We start from the raw sequence: 19,727 nt of genomic DNA, 5'->3' as shown, positions 1-19,727 counted from the left end.
ATCGGAAATTAAAATAATCAAAATATAAAAAGTAGAAAAAAATTGCAAAGCCTAAAAACTGAAACGAACAGAAAAATCGAAAAAGCAAAAAATTGGAAATCTGAATAAAGAAACTTGGAAATTCTGAGAATTGGAAAATCGAAAACCAAAAAATCGGGAAGTAACTAAATTGAAGTCTAACAGTTGAGAATGGAAAAACTGAAAAACCGAAAATTCTAAAAATCGACAATGGACAAATTGAAAATCGCAAAACTTAAATTGAACAATTGAACATAGAAAAATCGAAAATTCGACTACTCAAATTTTCTAAAAATCGAAAAATCATAACACTGAAAAATCCAAAATTCTAATGATCGAAAGTCTGAAAACTGAAAATCGAAAATTCTGAAAAGCGGAAAATAGAATATCGAAAAATTTAAAAGAAAGAAAATTGAAGTCTAAAAACCGAAAAATGGAAAAATTAAAAATCAAAAGTTCGAAAAATCAAAACCGAAAAATTCAAAGATTTAAAAAGAAAATCGAAAAATCAAAAATCTGAAAATTGAAACTCGAAAATTTGGAAAATCGAAAAGTAAAAAAATTGAAGTCTAAAAGCTGAAAAATGCAAAACTGAACAATCGAAAATTGGAAAATCAAATATCGAAAAATCGAAAAGCCGAAAAATCGAAAATTTGATAAATCAGATGTGCGAAAAACAGAAAATCTGAAAATACAAAACTGGAAAATCAAAAATTTAAAAATGGAAAAACCGAAAATCGAAAATTCAATGAATCTAATACGTAGGTCGATCGAAAAACTGGAAATTCACAAATCTGAAAAATCGAAAAACGGAGAATTGAAAACACAAAAAACCGAAAAATGGAAAAATCAAAAATCGAAAAATAGGAAAACCGAAAATTCGAAAATTCATAATATTGAAAACTCTAAAAGTCGACAATTCAAAAATCAAAAAATTGGAAAGTAAAATAATCGAAAAATCGAAAAGTAAACAAATTGCAAAGCCTAAAAACTGACGAACAGAAAAATCGAAAAATCGTAAAATCAAAAAGTAGAAAATCGAAAACTGGAAATTGAAAAATCGAAGATTGGAAAATCGAAAAATCGAAAATCGGAATATCGAGAATCGACAAATTAAAAAACCGAAAAATCGAAAAATTAAAAAATCGGAAATCGAAAAATGAAAAAAAAAAAACGAAAATTCAAAAATCGAATAATCCGAAACTAAAATAATAGAAAAGTGGAAAAGTAAAAATTGCAAAGTTTCAAAACTGACGAACAGAAAAATCGAAAAATATCTAAAAATGGAAAATCGTAAAATCGAAAATTGGAAAATGGAAAAACCGAAAAATCGAAAATTCGATGAAACAAATACTCAAAAAAACGAAAAGTAAAAAATTGCAAGGCCTAAAAATTGAAAAATTAAAAAATCGGAAAAATGAAAATCGAAAAAACGACGATCGAAAAAAAATAAAAAAATCGAAAAGTGGAAAATCGGAAAGTAACAAAATTGAAATCTAAAAGCTGACGAAGGGAAAATTCTAAAAAGCAACAATCGAAAAACGCAAAATTAAAAATTGAAAATTTGAAAAATGGAAAATCGAAAACTCGAATATCGAGATTTTGAAAAATCGTAAAAATGATAATCGAAAAATCGAAATACTCAAAAATCGAAAATTCGATTAATCAATATTCTAAAAATCGAAAAATTAAAAAACCGATAAATTGAAAAATCCCAAATCGAAAAATGGAAAAACCGAAAATTCAAAAATCAAACTATCGGAAAGTAAAATAATCGAAAAATGGAAAAATAAAACAAATTGCAGAACTATAAAAACTGAAACAAACAGAAAAATCGAAAAACCACAAAAGCGGAAAAACGAAAATCGAAAAATCGTAAAATCAGAAAATGGAAAATCGAATAATCGAAATTTGAAAAATCGATGGTCGAGAAATAAAACAACCGAAAAATCGAAAAATTTAATGATTAATGGAAAATCGAAAAATCGAGAATAGAAGAATTAAAAACGTAAAATCGAGAATTCAAAAATCAAAAAAATCGGAAAGTAAAATATAATCGAAAAATGCAAAAAAAATGCAAAATCTAAAAACTGACGAACAGAAAAATCCAGAAATCTAAAAATGGAAAGACGAAAAATCGAAAATTGAAAGAATGGCAAATCAAAAAATCGAAACATCGAAAAATCAAAAAAACGAAATCTTAAAAAATCGAAAAACGAAAAAACTAAAAACTCGAATATTCAAAATACCGCAAATTTGAAAAATCAGAAAATTGGAAAGTAATAAAATCGAAAAGTTGATAGAAAAATTGAAACTGAAAAATCTAATTCGATGAAATGGTTGGTCCAAAAAACGAAAAATCGAAAATCGAAGTGATCTTTTTTTGAGACAGGCTGTATAAGTAAATTTAAAAAATATTACTGCAATGATAAATCACAGGTATAGACTCATCATATCAAATTTTACGATGACGTCATGCATTTTTTGGCGAAGATAAGCAAACACATTTTGATCGTGGCTTTGAAAGTATTCTTCGACTTTCGTTCCATTTCAAAATTTACTCTTTGTATATTTCAGTGGTCACAACGAGTTCACTAACTACGCTGAAGTATGCGAAGATTAAATTTGTCACCGAAAAGATGTCGGAAGTAATAAATTATCCTATCGGTCGAAGAACGTTCGGTCCGGTGTTACACCTCGACTCAAGAGAGACCGGATAACAAATGAAACGGATAAAATAAAGCCTCAAACATGATTGATAAACTTTAAACCAAAATTATGAAGTTTATAAACTGAACATTTTTTTTGTTTTTTGAAATGTAGTACACTTCAAAAAATGTCCGTGACTTATTTTAATATGAATCTTATAACTACACAATTAGACCTAATATTAGTGTGATTTTGAGCATATTCTCGATTTTATTAGAGCAGAAATAGGTTTTTTTTTCTAATTTTATAACTTACGGAAACTAATAGCACATCACACATATTGCAAAAAAAATTGGGCTCAGGTTACAACTAATCGACAAGATTTCAAAGTATTCAGTTTTGCAATTCTTGATTTCTTCAATAAAATAAATTGACTCAGTCATTATTTTTTTTGAGTCACCCTGTATGTATAAACAAATCCAAAAAATATAAATGGAATGGTAAATCACAAGTATAGACTCATCATATTCTGAACATTTTAGACAGGGTATTTATAAAATTAAAACTAATTCAGAGTAAGAATTTGGTCAACACGTAAATTTCGTTGTAGTTTGAGCCTACCTACAAATTCTGCCCTTGGACGATTTGGACCGCCTCCTTCGGTGACGACCGGCAAAAATGATCCGCCCATAGGCTCAAAACATTTGCGTGCGATTGTACATAATACTTTCTTTTTTTACTTTTACCACTGCTTTTACCAATTAAATTATTGTATAGAAATTAAAAATATTTTTTCGACAGAAAAATTGTAGACACAAACCATAAAATCGAATAAACAATTTCATTAAAAAATATTTACGTTTATACGTTTTAAACTCTTTTTGGCATCGGATATGTTTAATAAATGTTCAATAGTTTTCTTAAAATAATATACATCTAATATATTAATAATAAAAAACGAGTTTCTTTTATGATGTACCACCGGATATTATTACGTTTAACTCATGCTAATGAAATTTCAGTTCATAAACATAACAAAGACGTTTAAAAATTTTTAACCGAAGTAGTAAACTAAACTGAACTATTATTAACAACCACAGTATGATTAATGAAATAAAAGTGAAACTAAATGAAAGTGATTCTATCACATAAGCTATTCACTTAACCATTAAAATTTCTTCGCTTTAATAATTTCATGAGAGTAAAAAAAGTAGAGCATGAACACAACAGCAACCTGTTGTTGCTTTACAATTTTTATATACGAAATTCAGTCAAAGACTAAATAACTTAACCTTTTTTTCAATTTAGTGCAAAAGGAAAGGGACATCACGTGGTCTGCGCATAGTGTCAATTTATTTTTTTCTCAGTCCGAAAGTAGAACGTCTTTGCAGTGGCGTGGATTCAGACTCAGAATATATTATTTCTGCCACATTTAATAAATAATAGTAATAGTTTCAAGAATGTGACTATAAAATTTAGATTTTCTTTAAACTTTGAAATGAACAATGATTTTTCAAAAAATCATTGTTCATTATAGAAGCCAACAACTGATAGCAAATAAAGATTATAAAGAAGTGATTCCAACTTTCCTTAATATTATTAAGAAAAAAGATTTTATAAATTTTATGTACTACTTTTATTGGCATTCCATGTATCAACTCTATTAAACACACTTTATAATATTTAACAATAAATATTCTCTGCATTATAAAGTCGGATTTTTTTATCTTTTCCATCAAGTGACTATTTTGTTTACACGCCGCAACAAAATTATTATTGCTATCTTTTTTTACCGAGAAAAAAACCGCATCTACCACGAAGGTCATTGGTGGTTGTAAAGTGTAGTATGAGGGAACTATAATATAGACATGACAAATTATATGTGTTTGGAAAGTCCAGAACGATGGAGGAATTATAGAAGGTCGGTTTGTACGTCCACCTGTATCTTTGTTCACATAAAAATTCTTGTTAAAGTTGCAATTTAAAATTTTCGAAAAATATTACTGTTTTTCGACGTTTACTAAACATGAAGTGTTAACTGTACCGACGCTCTGTGATCACGTGATGGAAATGATAAATTAAATTCAACTGTACTGCTTTCAATTTTATCCTTACCTCATATACATTGGGATGCCAAACTTTGGTTAAAAACCTAATTGACGGCGGAGAGTATGGGTAATCCGGCGGAAATTTCATTCTTGCCTGGAAAAAAAAGTTTATATTTGTATAAGAATAATAGAAGTTACGGTTACAAATTTTCAAAAACGCCCGCCAAGTAATGTGATAATAATATACAATACATATATGTGATGTCTCTATGTGTCGTTGATCTTTGATATCAAGACAATTAAGTTGGAAACGTATTGGTGTATTTTGTGCTGATCAATGATTTATCAAGAAAACTGATACACTACACTTAACAAAATCATTTGGACAACTGTTATTAGATTTCGAGTAAAACTATCGATAGCATTTGTTCTTTCAAAAACTACAGTAAATGTTTGTAAAATTAAGCAAAAAAAAAACAATTATAAGTTATTATTTATTAGCAGTCTAAAGCTCAATTGTTTATTTATGTTTATACATCGAAAGAATGTCACGTAGAAATTAGTTTTCTTTGAATGAGTTTGTCTTCTCAAAATAGAGGACTACGATTATTGTTAATTAAAGCACATTCGAACAAAATGTTCTGGATATTATAATTCTTATTTTAACATTATTATGTAAACACGTGCGTATTCTCACATTTTCGAGAAAATGGGGTGATTTGTTCTTAATTTTAACAATAACAATTTTGTGAAGACGTTTTGTATCTTCATATTTAACTCATCAATCAATCAATCAAATTGTGTCCCCCCATTTCAAAAAGTTACGAACCGCCACTGCAGAAAACAACAAATTTTACAATACAATACAGTACAATAGTCAGTTTGACTTATAAGGGTGGTTTGACTTAAGCCGCTTAAGTCAGAAAAGTTTTACTAAGTATGTATATGTCGAGTGAGTTAAGTATATTTATTATTGTTTTTTTTTATGAACATATGTGAGCGACAACCTAATTACATTTACATTTAAAGTTTTTGTTGCATCGAAAAAGGTAGGTATTAATTACATATAGGCGGGTAGCGATATTTTCATAGTCCATATATTTTCAATTTTAATTCTTGAACAAGAGTTTTGAACAAAATGTTATAGAGAAAAATTTACGCCAATGATGAGTTCTATAACCGGTTAAATTTTTTGCAATCAATTCCGTAACACCTTGTATAATGACAGACGGATGAAGGATTTTACACTATATTTATATTAGTTTCTCTTTTTTCTTTTATATCTTTATTTGACTTGAAATTTTGCTCCTCTTATTAAAATTTGTCTATATTATAACTCTACAAAACATGCGTTAAAATTTTGTTTCCTAATTTATTGTTACGTTGTATGAGTATTTAAAATCGGCGTGGGTAAAACTCAGTTTACTTCTCGCTAGTACTAATTTACGCGACTTATATTTTTATATTTTGTCCATTTTTTCTTAATATACGAAGCCTTCTTCTCCCCACAAAAAACTGACAACATGTTTAACTGTCCTGTTGAAAAAGAAGTCTATTTATTAACAAAAAAAACTAAAACTTAAGCAAGGATCTCAATTCTGATGAGTTTTTCATTCCTAATCAGATCGAAGAGCGGAGTTTAACTGCAAAATCCTCATTTCTCTGCAAGAAATTATCATATGAAATATTTTTTTACATCAATATTTCTCTAAAAATTTCTACCCTTGTAGAAAAACATATTTCATATGGTAATTTCTTATAGAGAAATCAGGAATTTACAAACTAAACTCCGCCGGTCAGCTCATGATGAATAAAACATTCGTCACAATTAACAAGGGGGGTGGGTGGGCGGGGCTTATATTTTGTCCATTTTTTTCTTAATATACGAAGTTTTCTTTTCCCAACAAGAAACTGACAACATGTTTAACTGTCCTGTTGTTGAAAAAGAACTCTATTTATTAACAAAAAAAAAACTTAAGCCCCACCCGCCCGGATCTCAATTGTGATGAGTTTTTCATTCCTAATCAGACTAAAGGGCGGTGTTTAACTGCAAAATCCTCATTTCTCTACAACAAATTATCATATGAAATATTTTTTTACATCAATATTTCTCTAAAAATTTCTACCCTTGTAGAAAAACATATTTCATATGGTAATTTCTTTTAGAGAAATCAGGAATTTGCAAACTAAACTCCGCCGGTCAGCTCATGATGAATAAAACATTCGTCACAATTGAAAAGGGGTGGGTGGGCGGGGCTTATATTTTGTCCATTTTTTTCTTAATATACGAAGCCTTCTTTTCCCAACAAGAAACTGACAACATTTTTAACTGTCCTGTTGTTGAAAAATAACTCTATTTATTAATAAAAAAAATGAAAAATAAATAATAGTTTAAAAAACTAAAAAAACACGCTTTTATTGCTAATCGAACTAAAAACTAGAAAATAATTTTTAATGACAGAGTTTAATATTACAGTAGTAGAAGATCAAACAATCAATCATAATAAATCACCTCAAATTAAAATTATAATAAAATTTAAGTTATTAACAGAATAATTCAATTCAGAGTAAAAAGCGTGGGGTGCTTGATATTTTAAATATTACAATCATTCTATTGGCAACTATCTATGAGAGGATAGTTATGAACCGCAGTAAAATGCACCCCACGCTTTTTACTCTGAATTGAATTATTCTGTTAATAACTTAAATTTTATTATAATTTTAATTTGAGGTGATTTATTATGATTGATTGTTTGATCTTCTACTACTGTAATATTAAACTCTGTCATTAAAAATTATTTTCTAGTTTTTAGTTCGATTAGCAATAAAAGCGTGTTTTTTTAGTTTTTTAAACTATTATTTATTTTTCATTTTTTAGTCTGCGACAAATTCATAAATTGGGGAATTAATTACTTATTTAGATTTTTCTAGAAAGAACCACTCAGTGGTCTCCGTAGGATCGAGGATCCTGGCGGTCCTAATAAGGATAATGGGAAACTGTTATCAAATTATTGCATTGTCATCGATCCTTGAGACGTGTGCAAAGTTTCAAGATGATCAGACTTTTAGAAACCGATGAAAATTAAGCTCAAAGATTCCGTTACATACATACATACAACCCAAGCTAATAAAAGCGTGATAAAAAAAAACTTAAGCCCCACCCACCCGCCCCGATCTCAATTGTGATGAGTTTTTCATTCCTAATCAGATCGAAGGGCGGAGTTTAACTGCAAAATCCTCATTTCTCTACAAGAAATTATCATATGAAATATTGTTTTTACATCAATATTTCTCTAAAAATTTCTACCCTTGTAGAAAAACATATTTCATATGGTAATTTCTTATAGAGAAATCAGGAATTTGCAAACTAAACTCCGCCGGTCAGCTCATGATGAATAAAACATTCGTCACAATTGAAAAGGGGTGGGTGGGCGGGGCTTATATTTTGTCCATTTTTTTCTTAATATACGAAGTTTTCTTTTCCCAACAAGAAACTGACAACATGTTTAACTGTCCTATTGTTGAAAAAGAACTCTATTTATTAACAAAAAAAAAACTTAAGCCCCACCTACCCGCCCGGATCTCAATTGTGATGAGTTTTTCATTCCAAATCAGACTAAAGGGTGGAGTTTAACTGCAAAATCCTCATTTCTCTACAAGAAATTGTCATACGAAATATGTTTTTACATCAATATTTCTCTAAAAAATTCTACGCTTTTAAAAACATATTTCATAATGCAATTTCTTCTGGAAAAATAAGGATTTTGCAAACTAAACTCCGCCCGTCAGCTCATGATGAACAAAACATTCATCACAACTGAGAAGGTGTGGGTGGGCGGGGCTTATATTTTGTCCATTTTTTCTTAATATACGAACTCTTCGATTTCCAACAAAAAACTAAAAACATGTTTAACTATCCAGTCATTGAAAGAAAACGCTATATATTGAAAAATAAAAACAAAAATTAAGCCCCACCCACCCGCCCTGATCTCAATTGTGATGAATTTGTCATTCCTAATTAGACCGAAGGGCGGAGTTTAACTGCAAAATGTTCATTTCTCTACAAGAAATTATCATATGAAATATGTTTTAAATCAAAATTTCTTTAAATATTCTACCCTTTTAAAAACATATTTCATAATTATGGTAATTTCTTGTAGAGAAATGAGGATTTTGGAAACGAAACTCCGCCCTTCAACTCGTAATAAATAAAACATTCATCACGATCGAGAAGGGGTGGGCGGGCGGGGCTTATATTTTGTCCATTTTTTCTTAATATACCAAGTCTTCGCTTCCCAACAAGAGACTGAAAACATGTTTTACTTTCCTGTTGTTGAAAGAAGATCCTATATATTAAAAAAAAGAACAAAGATAACGTTATTATACCGTGCAATTGTTTTTGCCAATTCTCCAAGATTCGGTTTTTAATCAATCGATTTTTTAATTTTCAGTTTAATAATTCTTACAGTGATTATGTATGGAATAAGTCTGACTCGACTGGAATGGATTTGACTAGACCCAAATTCTGTCAACTGGACTCCACTGATGCTCCCGACGGGGGTCCCCATTTACACAGCCAATTTTATTATAAATAAATATGGGGTAATAATAACCACATAAAAAGACAACACTTTTTAAAATAAAAGACATATTTATAATTTTTGATCTAAAAATTCTATTAAAATCACAATTGTTCGTAATTCAAGTATGCAACCAATCTTATACATTTAGTATTTTCAATTTCTCTTAATAGATGGCTCTACCAAACTCCGCTAAATGATATGTGTCATACATAGAAATTCTGCCCATCCGCCAATCCGATAGACTCAAAGTCAAACTAACTATCAAGAAAGCCATGTGACATTTATCGACTTTTTTTAGCAGAGACGCAAACCATTGCTCCAATCGGTTACCAACATTTGCAGGCAGCGACAACCGATGGCAGAAATCGGCGGCTACCTCGCGCATCGCTTCTGCGCACGTCACGTCATTTATACCATACACAGCACACTTAGCTCTAGAATGTGGTGCCAACTGGATTCTTTCATGTCACAAGCAAAGTTATTTGTAATTTTCAAATTTAAATGAATAATATCATGTCGAGACATTTTTTAACTCTGAACATATGAAAGTAAGTATGGGCTTAACCACTATGTTCAGTTTTAAAAAAATGTATTGGAAGTATGCAACCAAAGTTACCAAATAAAAAAGTGTCAATTTGTTTGAATTTTTGTTCTACAAAATCAGGAATGTACTTTTTTACGGAACATTGGTTACGTATTTCCAATGCATTGATGTTTTTTTTTCTGATTGAATATATGAACTTTATGGTGTATGTTCAGAGTGAATAATTATAGTTAAAAAAAAACACGGTTTTCATAGTAGGGGAAAGGTGCCTAAAATGATCCCCCTAAGGGAGAAATTCTTTAAAAAGTACAAATTATTATTATTCATGTAAAACTGTAGCATTATTTGTATGAACATTGATTTATCTAGGTAACAGTATAAGCCAATTGGTGATTCGATAATTATAAAAAAAGTTATTAACGTTTTTCCAGGACCTTACAAAAGGATCATTTTAGGCATCCCCATAGGTAAAATGATCCCTCGGCATGGGCATAATGATCCCTTTGAATTTTGACCATAAGGGGACAGCATCAACAAGAAAAATCAAATCATGACATAACTGATAAATATTTTATTTCAAAAAGTAACAAAAAAATAAATTCTTAAAAAAAAAAAACAAAAAAAGTTTGAAAAGCACCGAAAATAGGGGGTGTATAATTTCTGGAAGAGTTTGAGACAATAATTTAGTCATCAGTACGTGCTAAGATAAGACTAATTTTGCCAAATGGGATACCCTCCAAGAAAAGAGAGGGCGGGTGGGCGAGCCTACTACCTGCTAAGATAAAACTGAATTTGGCAAATGATATACCCTCTAAGAAAAGAGAGGGTGGGTGGGTGGGGCTAGTAACTGCTAGGATAAGACTGAATTTGGCAAATGATATACCCTCTAAGCAAAGAGAGGGTGGGTGGGTGGGGCTAGTAACTGCTAAGATAAAACTGAATTTGGCAAATGACATACACTCTAAGAAAAAAGAGGGTGGGTGGGTGGGGTTAGTAAGTGCTAAGATAAGAATGAATTTGGCAAATGATATAGCCTTTATGAAAAGAGAGGGCGGGTGGGCGGGTCTACTAACTGCTAAGGTAAAACTGAATTTGGCAAATGATATACCCTCTAAGAAAAGAGAGGGTGGGTGGGTGGGGCTAATACTTGCTAATATAAAACTGATTTTGGCAAATGAGATACCCTTTAAGAAAAGTGACGGCGGGTGACTGGAATTAGTACCTCTTAAGACTGAGAATTTCCCAAAAATAGAACACGAAAATCCCTAAAATTCTTTTAAATTATTTAAATTTCCCCGTCTTAAGAGGTACTAGCTCCACCCACCCTCCCTCTCCTCTCTTAGAGGGTATTTCATTTGCGAAAATCAGTTTTATTTTAGCAGGTAGTAGGTGGGTGGGGCTAGTAACTGCTAAGATAAAACTGGTATTGGCAAATGGTATTCCCTCGAAGAAACTAAAGGGTGGGTGGGCGGGGTTAGAGGATATGTCATCTGCAAAAATCAGTCTTATCTTAGCAGGTAGTAGCCCCGCCCACCCACCCTCTCTTTTCTTGGAGGATATGTCATTTGCGAAAATCAGTCTTATCTTATTAGGTACTAGCCCTCTAACAAGATAAAGGGCGGATGGGCCGAGCTAGTGCTTGGCAAGATAAGGCTGATATTGGCAAATAACATACATTCTAAGAAAATAACGGGCGGGTGGGTGGGGTTAGTACTTGCTAAGATAAAACTGATATTGGCAAATGGTATTCCCTCAAAGAAAATAAAGAGTAGGTGGGCGGGGTTAGAGGATATGTTATCTGCAAAAATCAGTCTTATCTTAGCAGGTACTAGCCCTGCCCACCCACCCTCTCTTTTCTTAGAGGGTATATGATTTGCAAAAATCAGTCTTATCTTAGCAGGTACTAGCCCCGCCCAATGATCCCGGATCATTTTGCCTCAAGAAAAAGGGATCATTTCGCCTTAGGTAGCATATCCGCATTCAAAAATTGTAAACTAATCTTCAATTTTTACATGCGGTAAAAAGATCATAACTAACCTACGACTGAAATGTATCTAATTCTGTCAAAACAACTACCACCGCTATAAGACCTTTCAAATGGAAATAATGGACTTTTAAAATATATCTTACCTTAGATCAGAGGTGCTTATTTTACATATTTTGGCACAAAACTGTGCAGAATACACAGAACGCCATCAAACTTTCAGAAGGTACTAATTACAGAGCGCTTAATCAAATGACAGTTATGTTTGGTAGATGGAGCCACAAATTTTCTTACAATTGATGGGGATCATTTGACCTGAGGGGATCATTTTAGGCACTTTTCCCCTAAATATCACACACGACTTTTATCATTACTGTCAAGAGTACAATTGTACTCAAATTTTGTGACATATGGACAAGTTTAGAGTGCAGAGTGGACCCCCCCTACTTTTTGGGAGGAAAAAACTAAAAAACACACTTTTGACGGTAAATGGCACACACAAACACGGTGATAGAAGTAAGGTGAGGAAACAAGCAGCTCCAATTTGCTAAACAGAACACTCATCCCAGTAGGCTTATTTACTACGAAATCGTAACCAGCACACTTTGTCCATCTATGTAAAATTTCAACTTGTAAGTCTATTTAAGAATAAATTAAATGACAGATTCTTTGGAGGAAGCACTACAACAGTTTTAGTTGGTGTTTCATGTGAATCGTATGTGTTTCGGTTCGAAGTCTACTTAATATTTTGTTTATTTTTATTTGTTTCCCTCGTTTCGGTCACCTTCCGCCAAAGGCGCCATAGTACCGAGCAAAAATCCCAGTATATATACCAAGGGTTGCGTTTGCGTTGTTGTCGTGAAATCCTCGTCAAGGTAACATCGAGAAGGTGGGCGTTAAGTGAACGCAGTTGTTGCCATCTTCTGTGACGTCATTCTTGTATTGTGTTGGCGCGAAATCGGACACGTGGTCCATAATTGTGCAGGCGATCTACAGAACCTTTAATAACCCCGAAGCTGAGCAGAATGAAGGTACGTAAAATTTATTTTGGGAATTGTAAATCGCCGCGAAAAAAAGCGTTTTCAGAGCCTTTATGTCCGACAGTATGATTGGTGGATGATTCAACATTTGTGATTGGCTAATAAATGACATTGCCATAAATTCTATTTCAACTTATGTCTCTAGATGTTGCTACCGTCTGGACACAGCTATTGACATATAATCCAAACCACGCGATTTGTGTTTTCAATCAGTGATTTTGAGGAAAGTTATAAATGAGGTTTCCACACCTTACTTCTGTCACCGTGCACACGACTTTTGTCACTACTGTCAAGAGTAAGAATACGAATACACTTCCTAGATTTGTTTACATAGTTTGTTAGAAGTGAAGCTAATATAAGCGTGTTAAAAAATCGTCCCGGTATATTATATACTTTAGAATTATTTGTTAGTTTTTTTATTTCTTATTTAGAATTCAGAGATACTGTCAAAAAATATACAGTTCAGTAACTATTCAAATATAAGATAATCTGGCAATCATTATTAACAAGAAATTGAGTCAAGTTATACATTTTTGAAACAGTGATCAACAACAAAAATAACTGATAGAAACAGGGTTGTTCACTTAAGAATTTATGACCAGCTGTTTTCTTCAAACTATGTCGTTGTCATTAAAACTTCCGCTAGCCAATTATTTTCAACATAAAGAGTTCGAAACTCTTAAGCGACATTTTTTTTGTATTACCTACCATGCTAATGTATGTAAAAGTTTACCCACAATTTTGTTTGCATTTGTTTTTAAGTTAGAGTAATAAGCATTAGACCACATGTGCTCGCATGACCCTGTTTTAACAACTCACATAAAATACTTTGCCAGATCTAAAAATTAAAAGCTAAATTACAATTTCGTGCTCATTTTACGGTTCCGATGCAAAGAGAATTTTTTGTAAATAATTCCAGCGTTGTTTGGTTATCCCCAACAACCAGAGAATAATCCTAACTACTGTTAAAACAGATTAAGTGTAATTCGTAAATTCTTAGATTACATTCAATACAATCCTAAGAATTTTTGCAATAAGCATATCAATTCGCGACCTAAATCTCCAAATTGGGTAGCAAATTTATGACTGGAAGCCATCTCTAGATGTACCTCTGACAATGGCAAAATTTTTGTAGACTTACTGAAAAACTAGAATTTTCGCCGACTCAAAAAAAATCATATGGGAAATATTCGAAAATATTCCTCCATTTATTATTTCATTAGGAGAACCTGAATCAGAATCAGATGATCACGGCGACCTAGATAATGAATTAGATTCTTCCAATGAAATAATAGCGATGGAAAATAATGAACTGAGCTTATCAGAGTTATGTAAGGTTTAAAATTATTTTATCTAACTAGATTTATAATCTATATAAAAATATGACTAATAAATTATTACACAATATCTTCCTTTTTTTAATTCCAAAACACAATAATTTTTAATAAATCAACCATTGAGGAGGCTTTACAACTTTTCCACTTCGTGTAACACACATATTATTATTTGATATTTCTGGTGTTGGTGCTATGAGAAGTGTTGGTGTTTTAGTAGGTGTTTGTATACTAAAAACGTTCCATTTGTATACAATAAAATTTTACAATGTCATTACAAGGGGTTGGCTAAGCTGTTCACCCACCGAGTGTCCCACCGGCTTGGCATGCGTCGCTTTGTTTAACCAGAAGAAGGGTACCTCTCGGGTACCGCTCGGATTACTGGTCTTTTACTTGTCCGGTTTTAAAATTGTAACTTATGGTGGGTATGAACCACTGTAAAGTTAATTGACTTAAACCACCATAAAATTTTATTGTATACAAAAGGAACGTTGTCGTGTATTGTTGTAAAGTTTGTTCAGAATTATAAGAATTTTATGGACTCCCAACGTTAATTCGTTTTACAGCCCAGGCATCAATTCTATTGTACAGGTAAAGAGCCTGTCAGGGGAAAGCCGATGTTTTCTGTACCTGAGTTCGCCCCGCTCTTCAGCTGTACAATAAAATTGACAACAGGGCTGTAAAACGAATTAACTTTGGGAGTCCATAAAATTCTTATAATTCTAGACAAAGTTTACTTGTAATTACAATTGAGTCAAATTCAAAATCAACTAGTCTCTTTTTTAAATATTTAGAATTTCTACGAAGTACTGAATAGTTTTCTAAATTTTTGACAAAATGAGATCTTAGAAGTTTCAGCTGCCCGCCCTCTATTTTCTTAGAGAATGTCATTTGCCAAAATCAGTCTTATCCTAACAAGTACTAACCCCGCCCACCCACCCTCTCTTTTCTTAGAGGCTATGTCATCTGCCAAAATCAGTCTTATCCTATCTAGTAGCTGCCAAGATAAGACTGATCTTGGCAGATGACATAACCTCTAAGAAAAGAGAGGGTGGGTGGGCGGGGTTAGTGCCTGCTAAGATAAAGAGTGACTTTGGCAAATGAGATACCGTGTAAGAAAAGAGAGGGTGGGTGGGTGGGGATAGCAGCTGCTAGGATAAAACTGATTTTGGCTAATGACATACCCTCTAAGAAGTGAGAGGGTGGGTGGGCGGGGCTAGTACTTGTTAATGTAACTATCGTGTTGTTCAAATAAAACATAAGTAACTAAAAGAAAGTTTCGATCTCAATGATGTTATTATTCGTTGTCAGACCAAGGGGTAATTGCAAAATACATATTTCCCTATAAAAATTTTGAACATGTTTTAAGTTTCTTGTTGTGAAAAGAAGACTATGTATATTAAGAAGAAATGGCAAAATATAAGCCCCACCCACCCACCCTATCTCAATAGTAATGATTTTTTTATTCGTTGTCACACCGAGCGGCGGAGTTTAATTGCAAAATTTTACTTTTTCAACAACATATTTCACTTAGGAATTTCTTGCAGGGAAATGAGGATTTTGCAACCAAGCTGCGACCTCGGCGCACAATGAATAAAAAAATCATCACAATTGAGAGGGGGTGGGTGGGCGGGGCTTATATTTTATACATTTTTTTTCTTAATATGTGAAGTCTTCTTTTCGCAACATGAAATTGAAAACATGTTTAATTATTGTGTTATTCACAAAAAACTATATACATATATTGAGAAGAAAAAAACGTTGCAATAGTAAAATGCCACTCATTTGCAAATTGTTTATAACCAAAACTGTAAATGGCATATTGTCTGGCATAATTACTTTTGGAATTCCATATTTGCTAAAACTTGTTTTTAAAATTGATATAACTGAATTACTTGTCTTGTTTTTTAATTTTCTACTTCCAACCACCTAGAAAAATAATAATCAATAAGAATATTATCAACTACTAAATCTCTAATATTAGCTGCACTGAATCTGTTACAAATCATGCACGACATAATCATGTTTTCTATTTTTTTTTTAATAATAATGAAAAAACTTTCAGAGTTTAAAAAATATATTTGTAGTCACTGCTACACGTGTTTCGGTACACAGTACCGTCTTCAGGCAGAAGAGAAACAGTTTCTCTTCTGCCTGAAGACGGTACTGTGTACCGAAACACGTGTAGCAGTGACTACAAATATATTTTTTAAACTCTGAAAGTTTTTTCATTATTATTAAAATTAATATGGAGTTTAAACACGTATCAGCCTCATCAATACAAACATGTTTTCTATGTTACTCATTATTCCTGGCCAATATACTGTTGCTTTTGCATTTAGTTTTGTCTTGGTGATGCCAAGATGTGTTCCATGTAAACTATTTAACATTAGTTTTCTTAAATTTTTAGATACAGTTAACCTGTTTTCATAATATAATAACTGATTTTATACATATACAAATATGATTTTTTAAATTAAGAAAACGTTTCAGTTCTCTCTGACAATTATATTTTCTATCTGGCCAGCCATTTTTACAAAATTCATGATTTTATTTAACATTGGATCATCATTAGTTTCTTTTACAAATAATTCAAACTTTTGTTGTGTGAAGCTAATTTCCGTAACTCTGACAGTGTGTACAATGTCTTTCATAAATAATTCTTCATAAACGGCATACGATTAAAACGATACAGTCCAAAAGGTATACTAATAATGTACATAATTTAGAAGATTATTCTGTCAATCCCACATGCCAAAATCTATCTTTGAGTTCTAAAAGGGTAAAGAATTTTTTTTGAAGTAATTTTGGTTTAATATCATCCAGAGAAGGAATTTCATAAAAATCTCTCAGTATAAATTCATTTAGTTTTTAGAATAACAAGTAAATTTAAACTTTTTTCTAAACAATCTCTAATTGCTATAGGAACTCTTCTTGCAGAATTAGCTTTAGGAACCGCATCATTTTTTAACTGAATATTATATTAATCAGGAAAACATCCAAAACCATCAAAAATATCTTTATTCATATTAATGAAATCATTTTTTGAATCTACTTCCTCAATTAAATCAACTCGTTTAATTAAATTTAAATTAATACAACTTTTTAAACCCAAAATTGGAATTGTTTGATTACCATTTACAATAACAAACTGAGTTCTAATAGTTATTGTTCCAATAGGTATTAGTTGTGTTATATTAGTTTTTTCTAATCTGACTTTATGCTTTATTTTGCAATACGAATTAAATGGCAAAATATTAACTTCAGCACCAGTATCTAACATTAAATTAAATTTAACACTATTTATATGTTTTAATCAATTTAAACCAATTCTTATTATTAGTGTACCTAGATAATAATTATTATGAAAAGAGTAAGGCAAAGAGCGGGATTCATTTTTATTGGTGTATCATTTTTCGGCCTATTTAAAAGCATGGCCGACTAGTATAAAGATTATGGCCTGTCCAAGAGGTACGATACGTGTTGCCATCTATTAATAATTACACTTAATAATTTAGCAAAATTTTAATTTGACTTGACATTATGGGACTTCAAAACGTGTAATGGTGGTTTGTTTCGGTATGAATGCCTTTGTGCCTTTCAAAAGGTGTTAATAATTCTTTTGTCGTTTTTGAATTATTAATAGATGGCAGCACGTAATGTACCTTTGACATTCCTTTGGACAGGCCATAATCTTTATACTAGTCGGCCATGTTTAAAAGAAATTTTATTTTAATGTTGTCAATTTGACATTCATAACCGTTCGTCAAGTAGAAATTTGAACGATGATTGGCTGTAGCGTGGAAGGTTGTAAAAATAGATCTGAGAATGGAATGTTCTTTAAAGCTATTCCACAAAAGCCGTATTTTCGTGCACTATGGTTAAAAAACATGAACATTGCGCCGAGTAAAGATGAAAATGATACGCTAAGAAAAAAGTTAGAATGTTAAAAATTAGTAATAAAAAATTAAGTCAAAAATTATACTTGCAAAAAATGTGTAATGCAAATTTAAGGAAAAATTTGGCAAATATATTAACAAAGGATCAAATTGAGGCTCTAAAAGGCAAAAAATTCAAAAATGTTCCGAGCAAACAATCATTAAATCTTTGAAGCTTAAATTTGGATGTGGGACCAGTGGATATAACTTGTTAAGAAAAATGAAACTACCATTTCCAGCTATTCGAACATTGAATTTTCATTTACAAAATTTAGAGTTTAAATCTGGAGTTTTGGATGAAATTATAGGGTTTTTGAAAATTAAATGTGAATCGCTTAATCGGGATTTTGGGAGGGATTGTATGGTGGCGTTGGACGAAATGGATATAAAAGCTGGGATTGATTATTGTGTACATAGTGGGACGTATATTGGGGGAATTACTTTACCAAAACATGAGGGAGTAGCGACAAAAGCGTTGGTAATTCTTGTGGGAGGTATTACTACTCGCTGGAAACAAATTGTTTCATACTATTTTACTGGAGACAGTATGAATGGGGCAGTTCTAGCTAACGTTCTTAAAGAAGGTTTTACGAAAATCGGTGCAATTGGTTTGAAGGTTCATTCTGTAACCTCAGATATGGGATCGGCGTTTCAAGCTATGTGGAAAACCTTTGGAATAAAAGCTGGAAGAAAATGCGATACAAAAAATTATGTCCTAAAGCCAGTTAATGGCGAAAAAATTTACTTTTTAGCAGATGGGCCACATTTATTAAAAAATATAAAGCAATGTTTGGTACAGAACAAAATCATTCAATTACCAAACGATTTTGTTGAAAAATATAAACTAGCTTCTGATTTGGTTGACGTGCAACGCATTAAAGATTTTTGTGAAGAAGAAGGCAATTTGCGTCTAAATTAAATATGGATCTTTAAACAATCTAATCATTTTAACAAAATGAAGATGTCAAATTCTCTAAACGTTTTGAATCGAAACGTTAGTTGTGGAATAAAATTTGATGCGGAAGAGGAGAGAGAAGACAAATCTTCTCTAGGGACAGCTGTTTTTGTTGATGTTGTACATAGGTGGTTCCAGTTGATTAGTTCTAGATCAACTATTTTGGCCTTGAGTAGGTTTAATATGACTGTCTATAGGGAAACTATAGAATTCTGACCACGACATCAATTTTAGACCTGCAAAACTTGTTTTTGAACGAAAAAAAAAATACTCATATTTATTAACATCGAGATTTTCTCAAGATTGTTTTGAAAATCTATTTTGCCAAATTCGGTCGACATCCAATCAATTTAAATATGTGTATGACTTAAAACTTTTATCAGTTTCTCAATATTTGGACGTTTCAAATAACTCAAGTTACGAAACCGACTAAACTACACTTTTAGTTAGTTTTTTGAGTTATATTAGAAATAATAACAGAAAAGAAAACGATGTTCTTAAAGAAAAAGAAAATTTAGCTTTATCTAGAAATTGGAATTTGAAGAAAAAAGAACTTTCTTTGAGAGAAAAAAATGCTTTGTACAGTTGCACAGGTTACGTTGTTAAAAACTTGATAAAAAATCAAAATTTTTGC

The 19,727-nt window shown here is 31.6% G+C and overlaps 1 protein-coding gene across 1 annotated transcript in view; it reads right to left on the bottom strand.

Moving 5' to 3' along the window:
* Window positions 1-19,727, bottom strand: part of LOC135136320 (ubiquitin-conjugating enzyme E2 R2) — a 32,202-nt gene that overhangs the window by 3,345 nt on the left and 9,130 nt on the right. Inside the window, exon 2 of the mRNA XM_064065544.1 lies at window positions 4,783-4,869. Coding sequence (XP_063921614.1) covers window positions 4,783-4,869 — 87 coding nt within the window. The remainder of the gene's footprint in view (window positions 1-4,782; window positions 4,870-19,727) is intronic.

Source organism: Zophobas morio, unplaced genomic scaffold (assembly GCF_036711695.1).
Source record: "Zophobas morio isolate AGI-343-1 ecotype UQ-CSIRO unplaced genomic scaffold, CSIRO_AGI_Zmor_V1 ptg000026l, whole genome shotgun sequence".
NCBI classification, from domain to species: domain Eukaryota; kingdom Metazoa; phylum Arthropoda; class Insecta; order Coleoptera; family Tenebrionidae; genus Zophobas; species Zophobas morio.
This window is presented reverse-complemented; position numbering and strand designations above follow the sequence as displayed.